This window comes from Cololabis saira, chromosome 9, assembly GCF_033807715.1.
Source record: "Cololabis saira isolate AMF1-May2022 chromosome 9, fColSai1.1, whole genome shotgun sequence".
NCBI lineage: Eukaryota > Metazoa > Chordata > Actinopteri > Beloniformes > Belonidae > Cololabis > Cololabis saira.
In genome coordinates, this window is record NC_084595.1 from 10,908,967 (window position 1) to 10,926,304 (window position 17,338).

The window sequence follows — 17,338 nt, forward strand, 5'->3', positions numbered from 1 at the left end:
GGTCCATCATTCTTGTAATGATGTCCTCCGAGATGAAATGACCACATAACTTTTTTTTTTTCTCCTTAGCAGCTAATACCACGTCAGAAAGGCATTCAGGTGCAACATTTCTAGAGCCTTTATATCGTGCATGTTAGTAGCATTAAGTTTGAAACACATTACACCACTGAACAAACAACCAACCACTAAAAAAAAGTTGTTTGAAATGTGTGACATCAACATGGAGCTGAGCTACAACATACCCACCTACTGGATGGATGGTTAGTGTGCATTCAGACTGTCATGATCAATAGTGCCTCTGATGTTTGAGAAATAAGAGTTCAGTTTCTTTTTTTTTTCCCTGATGTTTTCCCATTTTATCACCTAAGTCCTAAGGGCATTGGTCCCTCTACCAACCCGGGAGGGCCCTACACTGACTTCAGGTCTCCTTCTTAACCTGAGGAGTGAGCAGGCCGCTTCTTTTCACCAGACAGGGTGGGGCTTCTCTGGCCGGATGTAGCGCGTGGAAGGAACACGTTATTCCGGCCAGATCCTCCCCACCCCATCTGGTGCCCCGGTTGGCCAGAGGGGGCATGTATAACCCAGGACTGTGTGCATGTTTTTGTGAGGGTAGCTCACATTAGCTACCAAGGGAACACGGGGAGAACATGCAAACTCCACACAGAAAGGCCCTTTCCAACCCCACCCAGGGTGTGGGTGCTGAAGTAGGGTTGCCACCTTTCAGAAATAGAAATAAGGGACGCCCTGATTTCAGCAGCGCAGGAGCCAAAAAAAAAGCCCTAAAACTTCTAAACTGAATAAAAACATTTTTATTTTATATGAAAAACAAAATCATTTGATTTAAAGTTTAAAATGCTTTAATAGCATTGAACTTTCATGACTGTATAGACAGACAACCATACTAGCAACTGAAATAGCCTCCTATGCTACGTATGTCCACATCGGCCCAGATGTATAATATACATACAGGTGAAGAATATGGTGTAAAAGTTAATTTATTTCAATAATTCAACTAGAATATGGTGTAAAAGTTAATTTATTTCAATAATTCAACTAGAATATGGTGTAAAAGTTAATTTATTTCAATAATTCAACTAGAATATGGTGTAAAAGTTAATTTATTTCAATAATTCAACTAGAATATGGTGTAAAAGTTAATTTATTTCATCAATAATTCAACTAGAATATGGTGTAAAAGTTAATTTATTTCATCAATAATTCAACTAGAATATGGTGTAAAAGTTAATTTATTTCAATAATTCAACTAGAATATGGTGTAAAAGTTAATTTATTTCAATAATTCAACTAGAATATGGTGTAAAAGTTAACTTATTTCAATAATTCAACTAGAATATGGTGTAAAAGTTAACTTATTTCAATAATTCAACTAGAATATGGTGTAAAAGTTAATTTATTTCAATAATTCAACTAGAATATGGTGTAAAAGTTAATGAAAATACGGGACAAATCGCGTCCCATATTCGTTCAATACGGGACGCAACATTTTTTTCTCAAATAAAGGACAATTCCGTATTTTACGGGACGGGTGGCAACCCTATGCTGAAGTCATGGGGGAACTAACACGCAATCGGCACCCACAGCTTCCCCAGCGGGAATTGAACCCAGGACCTTCTTGCTGTGAGACGGCTGCACTACCAGCTGCCCCCCCAAAGAGTTCAGTTCCAAGAGGCGGCGAGAGCGTTTCATGTGCAAAATGGAATGAAAACCTGCATGAGAGCCTGATTGTTGACTCTAAATTGACCGCAGAAATTAATGTGATTTATGGTGGGTTGTCTCTGAGTGGCCGGCCCTGTAAACAGGCGTATCCTCTCATCCTACAGACAGCTGCAATTGACCCCAGGACCGACGTCCCTGCGTAGGATGAAGCTGGTGTGGTTAATGATGGATGGAGGTTTCTTGTAATAAATATAGCAGGTGAAAAAAGAAGATAAAAAAACGCAAAAACATAGTGTATATGTGCATTAGCATTTTAATTGGACAAAGCAAGAAAACATAGATTACAGTAGCAGAGTCATCAGTTCTCAGGGCTAACACCTTTCTAAACAAAAGGGGTTGAAAATGTCTGTAGGCACTGCCTAATCAAAAAGAGTATCTTGTCAGCTAAAAGAAACCAGCTCTATAAGGCAACTGTTACATTGTAGGCCTCCTCATTTCTCTGGCAAAACAAAAAAGAAAAACAAAAAAACGTGTCAAGATTGAATCCACACAGATTGCTGATATAAAATACTGCCGTTGTAATAGATATTTAAAAAAACATCAGTTTCAAACATACATGTTCACCCTTTAACATTTGAACTGTGTTAAATTTACGTATGCACTGCATGGCAATGCTGTCTTATCCCTGCATGGAAGAAATGTGTGTGCACTGTGCCAGTGTCACATTTCATAGTGCCACTCTGCTACTACAATGTTGGGGGTTAACTGTAGAATTATCAAAACAAAACTGAAAGCAAGCACCCACAGTTAACAGTAGCTTTTTACTTACATCGTTTCAAATGAATGGATGAATGGTTATTTACAAGTGGTGAGAAGATTTGAGGCCGTCAGAAAGGTATGAAGGAGAAATGGAATGCAAAAAGGGAACACTCTTGGTAGTCAAATTTTTGTCTAGCGAGTACGAGAAAGGAAAAAAAACTGTGCAATATTTATCTGCCCTTACAGAGAAACAGCAGTGGCAACAATCCCTGCAATTGATTTTAATCCAAGAGAAAATTAGAAAAATATTTAACAGATTTCCATTCCTCAAATAATTACCAGAGTTCACGACTTAATGTGACTCAGAATTTCACAAAAGAGGAGAAAAAAAAAAAAAAAAAGAAAAGTTCAACCTCTCAGTAGATGTCGGAGAGGCAAGATGTGAGAATGGAAGCATTTTTTTTTTTTAAAACCCAGAAAAAAAAAAAAAAATCCAAAAGTTTCTCCTTTACAGTTTTATACTCATTTACATTTAACTTAAAAATGTCCTGCCTTCCACAAAGAGGTGTAACAACCTGTGTTGGTCAAATTACTGCTCCCTGGCCCCCCAATTACCTCAACCCACCCCACCCCCAATGAAGATCCAGTTACATTTCACAGATGTAAACCTCCTCATTAGGTTCAACATCCTGTCAAAAGACATAGTCCTGCCACAAATGGAGGCGGTGTTTAACAGCCCAGCGGGGCACTTGGCAGCCATAAGAGACTGTTGACAAATCTCCCACACTGCCCACTTATCAGTGTGTGGGGTATCCTGCGGCTCCCATACCGGGCTGGTTGGCTAGCATACTCCCATTCAATCCCTGTGTGGGCTCCATAACCCCACCGTTACTGATGGCGCCCATGCCAGTCCACCCAGCACTGGCGGGTAAGTGACTGCAAAAGATGAGGTAAAGAGAGAGAGAGAGAGAGGGGGGAGAGGGAGAGAGAGACAAAATGCCAGCAGGTTAGAAGAGACGAGGCGAAAGGGGAGCCAAAAGGATGCTTTGTATTAAGAGTTACTGGAATCTGGACAGGTCGGAGTGAGAAGAGGAAGGCAAACGGTTATCACAGGTTGTGAAGGTGAGAAAGGCTGGGTAAAAATCAAGCTCGCATAAAAACAAGGAGACAGGAAGTGGAGGACTCTTTGGAGAAGCCAAAGGTGTCCTTTGATTATATATATGGGTGGACAAGCAGACAAAAAGCGTACAAGCTAAGCACAGCAGATATTATTTTCAGTCCCACCCACTCCCAGCTACTGATATTCATTAACGTAAACCAGTTTACAGACAAATGAACCACACAATCCACAAGAACGCAGACACTTTTGTTTTCTTCGCCACACTCCGACGTTTGGCCACAAAGTGTTACAGAAATTCTCTCCTAATTCACAGGATGGATGTTTTTTTTGTTTTTTTTTTTAAAGCTTTATCATTCAGAAAATAAGACTAAATTCAGAGTTCAGCGTGAAATTTAGACAGCTTATTCTGGATAAAGTTTTACCTTCAAATTTCAAGTGAAGACAGGTCTAGCCTTTCTCTTAGCCATTGTCCATTTACTAAACATTCGCAAAAATCAAACATTACTTTCAGTTACATCCAACTCAAAACTCCATAGAAACTAGGGCTGGGTGATTATGGCCTAAAAACGGCCCTACGTCATATTTTCAATTTAACTAATTTTGAATACAAAAAGGGCAATCTTTACTTCAATATTTAAATCAGAAGAGAAGCAGCATCGTGTCTGGGCTTGACTGTACTCAGCATATGCAGGACAACATAGATATATTACAGGAAAATTATCCTACTGCGCGCTTCCTGGGTGCTTTAAGACCCCCGCTGTATTATGCAGCTACACATTCCTCTAACTCTTAAGATGCTGGAATAAATGAGTGGAGCTGCTACCTTTAGGTGCCACATACTCTGGACAACTAAAGAAACTTTACAGCGGTTTAGAAGACAGGAATATAAACCACTTCCAGGCAGCTGAAGAAACAGCCTCTTTTAGAGATAACTAGTCAGTTTTTTAGAGAAAGCTGCTTTTTGAGTTCTAACTTTTAAGGGCATAGCGCGCTACGTTGTGGATTCGTCTGAGTCTCTTGAGAACTCTCCAGAAGAAAACCACAAAGCTGGTCCAGCAGTAAGATGGCAGTGCCATATTGAGATTATGCCAATTCAAGTGAAAATTGTTCAGATTTTTTCCCCCCCAATAAATCTCCATAAACTATAAATCAAGTCATCACCCAGCCCTAGTAGAAACTATACAGTTGTTCAACATTTAACTGTCAGAAGACAAAATGCTTGTCCTTTGTTATTCTTGAGTGCACATCAACGGCACATTGACAATGAAAGATTCATAATGTCCGACTGACATTCACATACTGATCACATCATTCAAACGAAAGTAATGAAACCCAAAAGAGAATAATGTAGAACTGTTTGACATTAATGTATATTAAAATAAAAGAACAGAAAAGTTGATGATGGCTCAAGGTGGGACATCTGACACGACATGACAGTATTATTCATCAGCAACTATCCCTGGATGTGTACAGAAAGGAAAAAAAAAAAACTGACCAAATGTTCAGCAAATGTACTGATCGGTAAATAATCTTTAAAAATGTTCACCATTCAGCTGTCGCTTGGTTCTTAAGAAAACGTTTGCTTTTATTTACTACGTTGCTACAATTCAACATACATGGAAAAAAAAAAAAAAAGTTAAAAACTAAAGATTCTTCATGGATTGTGATGTGCAGAGTGAGCAGTAAAGTCAGGTTGAAACTTGGCAAACACCACAACTTTAGTTCAGACCGCGTGTGTGCGCATGTGTGTGTGCGTGTGTGTATGAGTTTCATGTTCGTTCTGTGATCTCCTTAAGATGAGAAAGGTGAGGGCTTGGCGAGAAGAGGAGAGAGCAGGTAGGTGGGAGGATTTTGCTCCCTTGCGTGGCCAGAGTCTTGCTGCCCCAGTCTTGAAGGGGGTAGCTCTGGGTTGCTGGAGTAGGAGGAGGTGGTGTGGAGGAGCCTTGTGCACACCGAGTTACTTACTTGAAGCCCTGCTGGTTCCATGGCTGGTTGTAGACACCGTAGGTGGGGACCTGCCACCCATTGGGGACATACTGGCTGATCTGGGGCCCGTTGCCGTACCACTGACCCCACTGGCCGTAGGGCTGGGCTGCAGCGAAACTGATCTTGTTCTGCTGCTGCTTAAAAATATAAATAAAAGGGAACACTTAAACACAGTGTAACTCCAAGTCAATCACATTTGCACAGGCACATGGAGGACACGCACACTCCTGAGCCTCATTTTGATGTGATTTAAGGACATTATATCAACGTTGGATCAGCCTGCAGTGTGTTTTTCCTCTTTAATTTTGTGTGCGATCCAAACCCAGACCCAACTTTGATTTCCATTGATAATTTGTGTGATTTAGCTCATTCAACTATGTAAGAAACTAAGTATTTAATAAGAATATTTCATATATATATATATATATATATATATATATATATATATATATATATATATATATATATATACATATACATACATACACACATACTATAATACATGTGGAAATAGTCTTTACTGCTGGGAACTTGCTCAACTTATCTGCTGGCAACTAACAAGACAAACATTTGGTCCCCGTATGATGCGATAAGTTACTTTTAAAAACACAGGATCAGCCAGGACAAATATTTCCAGCTCTTTGAGCAGAGGAACTAGCTCGTTTTAAAGTTATTGCAAAATGGATAAAGAATACTTTCAAAAGTTTTCTTAAAGTCAAATACTAGTGTGCGTACGCCACACATTTTTTCCATGACCGTTGAAAAACACCACCCACTCTAAAGGCGGATTTAAGAGCCTACACCGTTGCCGTGACGCCGTCGTGAACCCTTCGGACTTCTCCGTCACTCCATTTCGCTGCGGTGCAGTACCCCACCAGAGCGCTAGTTGATACTTTGTTTAGCTTCCGGCTTTTCCGGTCACAGTGAATCAAAGAAATAAGAACAACTATTGTGCAAAAAAATATCACACAGACGAAGAAAAGCGCTGAAAGTTCACTACTGCTTCACGAACCGGAAATGCGTTGCTACCAAGCAAACCAATCACAGCCCTCTCGGTCTGCGTCGCCTCAACACGTATTTACATTTTTGGGAGGTGCACGGCAGGCTACGGAGAGACTCACGCGTAGCCAACGGCGTAAGTTTAACGCGGAACCATAATTCAGCCTTAAGTAAGGACATCAATTGCAATGCAGGAGGCAAATGTTTTCCGATATGGCAGCATCTGTCCAGCATCACAGGCTTATTTTGTCCTATGAGCCCCTATTAAGTCGACCCTTACCTGGGGCATAGACATCTGCTGCATCGAGTTCATCATGTCTGGGGTCTCTTTACCCCAGTAGCATTTCACTATATGGCCCTCGATCGAAGAGCCATTCACTGACACAATGGCATGGGCTGCTGACTCATGGGAGTTGAACCTGGACACAAACAAAAATAACACTGATTCATATATAGGAAGAGGAAGTAATCCTTTCAACTGTTAGGTTTCACATACCAACTGTAATATACATTCATCTAATCATCAAAATGTCCTAGAATTAGGTAAATACAACTAACAAGTATGAACACATCTACAAAGGAAGTAGTTTTGTTAAAAGTCTTACTTTCATACTGTACCGTCAAACAGAACAAGTGTGACTTGTTAGGAAGGTTTGGAGCAGGTTTTCACAGTTACATGTCAATAAACCACAAGAATTTCCCAACGTTTGTCCAATCCGCCTAGCACATTTGGTAAAAGTTCTTGTTCGTTTAGTCGTTTGCATGAATGCCAAGCCAGGGTGAGAAGGAACAGATATATTAACTCAGGTTTAACTAACCCTGGTTACTTGGGGCTTTTTCAACAAAACAGCTTTCTGATTCAGAAGTGGAGAGGACACGTGTCGCTTATGTTTCACCAAGTGAGCAACAGCTTTTAATGGAAACACACAAGAAGGTCTAACGCCCAATAATTCAAAAGGAAATTAAGCCACTATTAATACATAAACTTAGAGTCTGCCTGGCAGACAATAGCAGGAGAGATTGAATGCTCAGTAGTCCAGTGCAGCTTACAGGCTACACTTTAACAACTCATTTGCAATAGGATGTGAATTCTAACCGAATGATGGCAATCATACCGATGTTGGGCAGAGATTTTCCACAACTGCAACCTCCCATAAAAAAAATGCTCCTTCACCCGAAAAAGGACGTAATACACGAAAAGTACAGTGACTTGTAGTATTGGTTCTAGGTTTGGTGCCAAACAATAAGATAAAAATATATTTTATCTGTGAAACAAACATTAATGCAGGCTGGTGAAAACAAGGAAACATACACAAAGAAGATCATTAGACCCCTTTGATTTCATTTATTTCAGATTAGAGTGACAACTGATTTAACAGAGCATCAGGATTAAGGAATCAACTATATTGGCCACCAGGATAGCTACACAGAATACATCTCCATGGCAACTTATCCAGCCCTGCTTTCATGCAACCAACTTCAGACCAAATTAAACCAGGATAACTGACATATCCTGGATTAATCACTTATTTTGGTTTTGTTCAACAGCCCTCTGGGCACATTGCTGAATTTACAATAAACTTCTCTGGGCACCAAAATATTGTGGAAACAAATCTGAGGCCAACTGTTTGAGAGATGAAACTTGAAATGGAATTATGCAGCCAGAAAATGATGCCAGACACACCAGAAAATCTGTCGGAAAAAGTAAAGATTCACACCCAAGCAGGGCCGACTGAACTGCTGTGGCAGGACCTTCTGAGAGTCGCACATAAATAAATGCTGTAACCATCAGAGAGCCCAAAGAGCGTTGTAAAGAAAGAGTGTGGGGACTAGAGAACAATTACTTCAAGTTATTACTGCTGTGGCTCTATAAACAATTGAATTTTTTACTTACTTGACCACACTGCTCCTGCATTTTAGTTTACCTTTTGTTGTTAAGCAACGCCACAGTGAAATGTGTCGTTTTAACTGAATTTGTATTTACATGACGACGTGACATGGTAAAAACAGATTGTTTTTGTTTGTTTTGTTTAAGGGTTTACTTTTTCACCAAAAAAACCACAGCAGCAGTATCCAAGTTATTGGACTTTTATTCTTTGAGCCAACTCAGATATGGATTTATAGCTATAAGAAGGGCAAACTTTCTCAAGAAAAATAATAATAGTACTGCATGTACAGAGATCCAGCATCCACATGGACTAAAACGTTAAAGACCCGTATGAGAGACCACAAAACAAAGAGGTTCTTAAAGATTAAACAGGTAAGTTACATGTGTAGTAACACTTTTTAGTTTTAAACAATGGTGTTTAATGTCAGTGATGTTGGATTTTGATGAAAGTTGTAGCAATATATACTTTTTCAGTCAATATACACACATACCTTATAAATGAATAGCCTTTGTCTGGAAAAACTCTGACCTCCATGATTTGTCCGAACGGGGAAAAGGTCTGTCTCATCAGTTGCTCTAAAAGTCAAGCAGAAAGAGGGAAAGAGGGCGATGAACACTGTTTATGCGTTTGTGGTTGATGCACCGTGGGAAAAAACAATCCCTGGGTGAGTAAAGTTCCTTGATAAGACTGCAATTCATCAACATAATTGATTGGGTTCACAAGGAAAACTTGTTATTGTTGGGATTTTTGCATCCATGGGATGTATAAAAATTACACAAAGGTCATGTACACCTGGGGGCCTTGACAGAAATAATTGTGTTCTGATTACCTATTCAGTAAATAAATGATTTGTCAAGGACTAAAATAAATCAGTTGAAGCTCTATTTCTGGGTATAGGTCTCCTGGTGGACAGGCTTGAAAGGATTTTGCTGCTACAAGGATTCATAGTGACCTCACTGAGCAGAGGATCCTTAACTAAAAACGTAAAGACAAAGAAACTCATCGTTATTTACTCGTCTTTGAAAGTCGGAAAAAAATGGAAAAGCCTTAACAAATCAAGCCTATCGGAGCAAATCCTGCAGCCAATGATGTCACTTTTTCCTATTCATGTTTCATTTTGGGATGGCGCTGGAGCATAATCAGAAGTAGAGCAGCGAGCGCTGAAGTTTGGATCCAGCCCTGCTGCCCGCCTCATTGTCTTAAATCACACCGTATTTTTGCCAGATTCCATGTACGTTACTTGAAATGAATTTCTTTCCTCAATAAATATCAAAACCTATTGGCATTTCAGAAAAACGTTGGTTAACAGAGCACATTATCAAATCAGACTTGTACATATTAAAGATTTGAAAACTGTTGGCACTTATACTTGATGGGGAAAAAAGGTTATGAAAGAACATTTTAATCATTTTCATATTACCTACATTTCTGAGTTTAACTAACCTTTAAGTAAGGTGGTTGTGTTTATTTCAATACATTTAATAAGTACAAACATACATATAAATATCAAAATTCCCCTTTTTAATATATTAAGGGGAAAAAACTGTCATTATCATCACCATTATTATGCTGTTTAACTGTTATGCCACTAAAATTATTGAAAAATAAATACCTTACATAAAATGTTGCTTTTAAAAAGAAAAACACTAACTGCAGACCAATTATCTGTGGTCTATCTAAAGCATTACACCCTGAAATACATTTCCCACTCAACTCATTAATTCTATAATAAAAAGTAGAAATACATTAGTAAACTATTAACAGTTAAAGTAATGGGAGTGCTTGTTAAATACCTGTGAGTCCTGTGCTGACTCCACCACAATACACAGTGCTGTTACTGGGGCTGGACTGACTCATTACTTCATCAAAAGACAGGTGCTTCGAGTTATCTGGCAGGAAAGATACAGTTTTATTGCCGTCAACTGTCAATTCAACACAAGACCCAAACAAATTCTGCAATTTTGTGGCAACGCACTTTCATAGGTGGCCTTTGGGGCAGGGGGCTTTCTTGTGGCCCAGTTGGTTCGAATCTGTCTGCCTCCTAACCACTGACCCCCCATGTGCTGAATGGCATTTTCTGCATCCTGGAATAAACAAAGAAACTGGTCATCTATGATATTTGGAAGCAGAACATAAAGTACAAAGCAATCTAAATGGAAGTCTGTTTCATAAAAAAAAACCCTCCATCATGTTTCACATATGTCATAATATTGTTTTTAAGATCCCTGCTAATAATAGGATTACACCTACTTACCCATTTGTTGAAGAAAGACACAAAGCCATAGCCTTTAGATTTCCCTGTGGTCATATCTTTCACAACACGAGCATCTCTGTGGACAAAATCACCAGCTTGAGCATGTCAGATACCAACTACGACATAAAACCTCCACTTTATAAAATGTCAAAGGATAACAGGCCATGTTTACACAAACTAATTAATGATGTTACACTCAACAGTTCCAAAGGTCATCGGGTAATTTCATTTGTAAATAAAAAAAAATGTTTCTCTTGTACTTACGATATCCTGCCAAAGGGACCAAAGGCAGCTTTGACATCTTCTGTGGTTATTTCTGGACTGAGATCTCCAACAAAGACATGAAAGTGATCTATAAGGGAAGAAAAAGATTCAGACATGTAATATTTACAATAAACACTTTTCTATATCTTCTGTGGTTGTTCCTTCATCTTGATAAAATGCATTAATACCACACCAAACTTCTAAAGTCACTGTGGAATGAAATTATTTATTTATTAGACACAATTTCCATCTTGAAGTTTTTCCCGTGCATTACGGTGAAAGTTTAAATCCCCAGTGAAAGACACTTGTACTCACTACTTGTGTCTTTTTTCTGGCTGGTGGGCGTTGTGGCCCAGTTGACTTTGACCTCCTGCAGACAGGGCAGAGAGAGAACAAACCAGGTCGGGTATGTTTAAATCATTGAGTAAAACCTCCACTATAGTATAGGACTCAAAATATGAAGGCAGCCTCATTAGATTTTAAATTCAGTGCAATATGATGCCTTAAAATGCACTTCAGCCTTATTACAATCAACAGTAAAAAAATAAATAAATAAAAAGTACAAATTGCTCAATACAAGTTCTATTTTGTCATAACATTGTCTTCTGAATGTGGAAAACAAATAAAATGTACCCTGTAATGACACAAAAACAGGGGGCATCAATGACTGCCTCCCACGGAAAAGATCATACTTGTGACGAGCTTTATTAATATTTCTTTACATTTAGTAATGATGACAATTAAAGTAAAATATCATCTTCATCACTAACATTCACAAGTGATCAGAGAGTTACAGGGACTTTCTTGCACAACAGAGAATTAAGGTTTCTTCAGGTTATTTTCTACATTATGTTGTTAAAATTGTCTTCCTAATTGTAGTCATCAACAATGTATAATCCTCTCACACCTGACGCTGATTTGTGTATCAATTTGGTTTTGTGTATTAAGAGTGTGTTCAGTTATTTTTGTGCATGCATAAATATGTATGTTTGTGAAACAGAGATGCTGAGATAGAGGACCTATGAGGCCGCTTCCCTTTAGTGAATGTGGTATGTTCTCTGTATTGGATTGTGAGAGATGTCAAAATAAAGTACAGTTGTACACTATAAGTTATAGGTTTACGCCCTGGCAATGTATTCATGACTAAACCATTCAGTTAAGGTTTATATATTATTTGATCAGGCCCTGTGGTCTTTTAAATCTTGTTGATTAAAAACTTAACAGTTTCTTCCCTTGCAGCACATAGTATTGCAGGCTGTGGACCAACGTTGGACCATTGTAACACTTTATTTTCATTTGCAGGTCAGTACACCAAGTTAATGAATGAATAATGTGCATAGGTGTGTAGTAATGTAGTAATCACTGGCTGTATGTTTAGTTTAGGAGTAAAAAAATTAAAAATAAATTAAAAATAAAAAAAAAGTAAATAACATCAGACACGTTAAATGTCCCACTCCCATAGCCCACCCATCCCCACTCACCCTGTAGATACGATAGCTTACCTTACCCATTATTTTCCTTCCATTCATGGCTGCCAATGAGGCAGCAGCATGCCTGTGGTCGTAGAACTCCACAAAGCAGTATGGATCATTTCCAGCAGTCTGTAGAGAGGAAAACAACACCAAAATTAACAGTTCAATCATTACAGATAACACCAGGCTATTTTTGAGTCAAACGTGGTACAAGTAATTAAAAACTAAAACAAAACTTTACGGAAACTATGAGACAACATAAAGATATTCATTTGAATAAGGGAACTTTATTCAGTTTCAGTTTCTTCCCCCAAGCTGTTGCTCTGATGAACTCAACATTCAGCGTCTCAGAATAATCAATCACTGTGCAATAATAATAACAGTAATAATAATAATAATAACCACAATCATATGCTGTAACAATGCACCTTCCAATAACCATGTCTACCTCATACTGCTGCACCTTTCACTTTTTTATTTTATATATGTTAATAAGAGCTGTCATTTGTCTATTTACTGTACAGTGAGCGAAAATAACCGAAGTCAAATTCCCTGTCTTGTTTGACCAGACTTGGCCAATAAAACTGATTCTGGAAACTATGAGCACCAACAAAACGTACTGGTTTCTTCCCGACTGCAGCGGGCCTCGTCAACAAGGCCTCGGACCCCCGTCTCCCCCGTCTAACACAGACTGTCCCCCAACCCCACTCTACATTAACGTAAGGACTCCACTCCTGACCTTATGCGTTACATTAAACGCACACCCCAGGTCACCTCATGTACATTATTTTTTTTACATTAAATTTTTTCCTTTAATATTATTTGCTCTTTTGTATTGCCCCAATCCCCACAACAAATTCCTTGTGTGTTAAATAGGGTTGCCAACCGTTCCTTGAAAAACGGAATCGTCCGATATTCATAAACTAAAGTATGTGTCCCGTATTGAGCTGAAAAGGGACGCACTTTGTTCGTATTACTGTGAGAGTCAAAAAAAAGTCATAAAATGCCAATGGAAAATTGGCATTGAGCTGTTGAGTTCATTTTTACTACAACTGTAGCCTACAGTCATGGCCTTTGAGGCCCAAATATGTTTACATATGTTTTCTGTTTGCACTTTTGTTATTGCACTAAAAATGTGCACTATTACAGAATGGATGTTCTGCTTTCTTTCTATTGATTTATATTAATTTATACAATTTTGAGTTAAGCAGGTCAGGTTTCTGTTTAAGAAAGATACTTGTTTTATTCAGTTAATTTTGTTATTTTGTATTAAAGTGAATTGCTGGATAATAATTTGTTTTCCATGTGTTCATGGCATTCGAAAATATGCATCTAATTCAATTCAGGTTCGAGTCAAATGGTTTAAAAAAAAAAAAAAACGTTTCCCTCACAAAAAAAAGGGGCAAAAAAAAGAAAAATCACCACGCCAGGAAGGGTGAAGGCAATTGGGTTGGCCGGCCCTGCCGATGAGGTGTCCCTTATTTATTTTTCAGAGTTGGCAAACCTAGTGTTAAACAACTTTGCAATAAACTGATTCTTATTCTGATTCTGGCCATTTAGTGTAGGGGTTAATAAAATAGCAAACTCACATCAACTATCATTTTACAACTCTTGCAGGGTCCTATCTGTGTGAAGACCTGCAGAATGAGAGGTTCGGTGACATCCCTGGACAGATTCCCTACGTACCTGCAGAAAAACAAGGGGGGAGAGAGACATGTTTTAAGATCTTCATCAAACAGGATCTATGTGATGACGACATCCAGCATCAGTGCTGTGCTATACTCAGGCCAATATGCTTGTCCATAGATTCCATATGTGCACAGCTGATGTTAAAGTAAATCTATTCAGAGCCTATTGTACACAGCTCACCTTTGGTGTAATTATACCAACGCCAAGCTAAAGAAGTTGCAGGTAGGATATAATGATGCGTTCAGGATCCTCCTTAAGCTTCCAAGATGGACAAGTGCAAGCACTTTATTTGTTAATCGTTATGTCCCCACCTTCCATGCTCTGCTGAGGAGTTTTATGTTTAAATGTATTGGTGCGTCCGAAATGCCATACTAAACAGTATATACTAAAAAGTATACTTAAGTTCAGCACACTTTTGAGTAAATATCAGTAGTATGCATTAATTCGGACGTACTATTCAGAGCGCACACGTCACTTCCTGCCGTTGGAAGGAAGTGACGTGTCACAGCAGCAGTAGCAGCACACCGCTCCGCTATTTCCCATTTATCCTGGCCCAAACAAGATGACATTATATAATATTATTAATATATACGAATAATATAGGGGTGCAACAATATATCGTGCCACGAAATTTCGCAATACAAAAACGTCACGATACGTGTCGTGGAGGTGACAAACTGTATTGTGATATTGGGTTATTAATATTAATCTATTGTGTTGACTAGTAACATCCCTCGTTACACCCCTAGAATATTATAATATGAATATTATATAATAATATTATTATACTTATGACATATATGTATCACTTAGCAACCAAACACCGCTGCATTGCATTGTGGGAAGTTTCCGCTTAGCTAGTGTCCATCAATCCACACACTAATACATTTCTCCAGAAAGAGTATGGATAATGCATACTATTGAGCAGAGATGCACCGATTGATCGACAACCCATCGGTATCGGCCCGATAATGCCCCTATCGGTTTTGATCGGAAAATAATAGTTCAAAGCGGGCCGATCAGATGACGTTTACAACAACAAACCGCCACAGGAAAGCTTAAACTAGTAAGCTACATTTACTCTTTGTAAGCCGAGTCTAAATCATCTCTAAAAGTCTCTAGAGTGTGAAATACTAGCACTTTGCCTCAGCCTGCAATAAAACAGACAATTGATGATACTTTTTCATCTCCTAATTTTTATACCAATGTCAGTGTTGTACATGAGACAATACTATTGACGAATTTATGGATTTCACGCTGTGATCGGTGATCGGGAACATTGAAATCGGCAGATACTGATTTTGGAGATCAGTTAACGGTGATCGGCCCTCAAAATCCTGATCGGTGCATCTTTACTATCGAGTACGTACTAAAAAATCTTGCATACTCATTAGGGTGGGAGTATGGGATTTCGGATGCAGCCTAATAAATTTCTCCGGAATGAGTATGGATAGAGCATACTATTGAGTACGTACTAATATTTCGGACGGACGAAAAAATCTCACATACTGTTTTTGCATACTCATTAGGGTGGAAGTATGCAATTTTGGACGCAGCCATTATTTCTTAATCGTTATGTCCCCACCTTCCATGCTCTGCTGAGGAATTTTATGTTTAAATGTATGTGTCGACTCCATGAGTCAGAAAATGGTCTAATAACTGCAATCACTAACATCAAACGGAGTGATACAAGGTACACATCTGGACTATGGAAACATTGGAACAGATGTTTGCATGTATTTTAACGTGTGTCCTGTAATTTTTATGTATTTTACATGGAACCTTTAGAGTCTGTAATAAAGTATTCATTCAAACAGGAAGTGGCGTGCAAACAAAGACTAGTCCGCACGGCCTAGCGACCAGCAACCAGTCATCATCAGCTCCCAATGGCTGGATGAAACCACGGTGAAACGGGTGTAAAACGTGGCAGGCTGCAGCAGGTCCCCCACAGAGAGCCGCTGCCTGGGGTCACCGCCTCGCCGGCGGGGCCACGGCCGTCCCTCCGGCCGTTGACGTGGCTCCTCAACCCGGCCGGCTAAACACGCCAGCCGGCCGGCTCACACTGGGCCTCGCTGTCGGTGTCGACAGCAAAAAAAAAAAACGACGTTTTATGAAACCACACCGCCTTTTTGCGTAGTATAAACCCCCCATTCCATAATTTCGGTCAAAAATCGCCGACTATTATTGACAAATATGCATCATTTCGGTGGGAAATGGTCGAGCAGATGTTTCATGATAGCTCGCACTAGCACTTAAGGCTGATTTATGGTTCCGCGTTAAATCGACGCAGAGCCTACGGCGTAGGGTACGCGGCGACAAGCCCCATACGCCGTGGGCTGATTTATGGTTCCGCGTTACAGCCGTACCCTACGGCGTAGGCTCTGCGTCGATTTAACGCGTAACCATAAGGTTTCGCTTGATCAAACATACATTTCTATGTCCCCCTTCGCGGAAAAACATACACTACCATAACGCCAATTAATTAAAAGTGAAATATCAATGCAAAAATGGCAACAGTCGTGCGTTTTTCCTAGCGTCCGCGGCGTTGAGGTGAAACAACCAACGTGGAAACGTTACAGGCAGCAGCGCAGCAAGTAGACGGAGCCATTACATTCCTGCACATAGACGGGACCCGGGATACTCACAAGGTTCTGGGTTGATCGTCCTCCATCGTTTACAAGGTTTTACTGGTCCACGTCCTGAGAATGACCTAGTACAAAGACATACACGTGGCTTATGCTGGGCTTGAGCGGGTGTAAACGTGTGGGCTGGTCAGGGATAGATCCGCTGGCTGTGGTGTCTCAGACGCCTCGGTCTGATGCAAACAATAGGAAGTTGAAGATGGCGGAGCCGCGGCGTCACCGGCGTCACCAGCGCGCTGGAGCTGCAGCCAACCGAGCCCACACCACACTCTCCATATATATGTTTGTCTTATATATATTAATATATATATATATATATATATATATATATATATATATATATATATATATATATATATATATATATATATATATATATATATATATATATATATATATATATATATATATATATATATATGTATGTACATATATATGTTTATATATGTATGTATATACAAATATTATTTAAATATATATATATATATCTCAGAACATTTTTAATATTGTGATAACGTTCTTTATTTTCTGTAATGCAATTAAAAAAACAAAAATGTCATACATTCTGGATTCATTACAAATCAACT

The 17,338-nt window shown here is 39.1% G+C and overlaps 1 protein-coding gene across 2 annotated transcripts; it reads right to left on the reverse strand.

Moving 5' to 3' along the window:
* Window positions 1-1,972: 1,972 nt before the first annotated feature.
* LOC133451415 (cytotoxic granule associated RNA binding protein TIA1-like) lies at window positions 1,973-16,960 on the reverse strand. Of its 2 annotated transcripts, none has more exons than XM_061730444.1 (12): window positions 16,755-16,960; window positions 14,010-14,106; window positions 12,451-12,549; window positions 11,264-11,318; window positions 10,949-11,036; window positions 10,685-10,760; window positions 10,406-10,514; window positions 10,224-10,319; window positions 8,921-9,005; window positions 6,822-6,960; window positions 5,522-5,676; window positions 1,973-3,372 (listed from the first exon to the last, which is right to left on the reverse strand). In XM_061730444.1, exons 1-12 carry the CDS (start codon window positions 16,778-16,780, stop codon window positions 3,234-3,236), a joined length of 1,164 nt encoding a protein of 387 aa, XP_061586428.1. In that variant the 5' UTR covers window positions 16,781-16,960; the 3' UTR covers window positions 1,973-3,233. The 2 variants fall into 2 exon arrangements, with proteins under 2 accessions (XP_061586428.1, XP_061586427.1); XM_061730443.1 differs by having other exon boundaries at window positions 5,522-5,679.
* Between the last annotated feature and the right edge of the window lie 378 nt (window positions 16,961-17,338).

What these genes read in the sequence shown, in the direction of transcription:
- LOC133451415 (XM_061730443.1), bottom strand. Translation starts at nt 16,780, where the DNA reads ATGGAGGACGATCAACCCAGAACCTT. An exon ending in TGTCTTTCTTCAACAAATGG is followed by an intron (nt 10,515 to 10,684) that starts GTAAGTAGGTGT and finishes TGTTTATTCCAG; the next exon opens with GATGCAGAAAATGCCATTCA. An exon ending in TGGAACCAGCAGGGCTTCAA is followed by an intron (nt 3,373 to 5,521) that starts GTAAGTAACTCG and finishes CATCTTTTGCAG; the next exon opens with TCACTTACCCGCCAGTGCTG.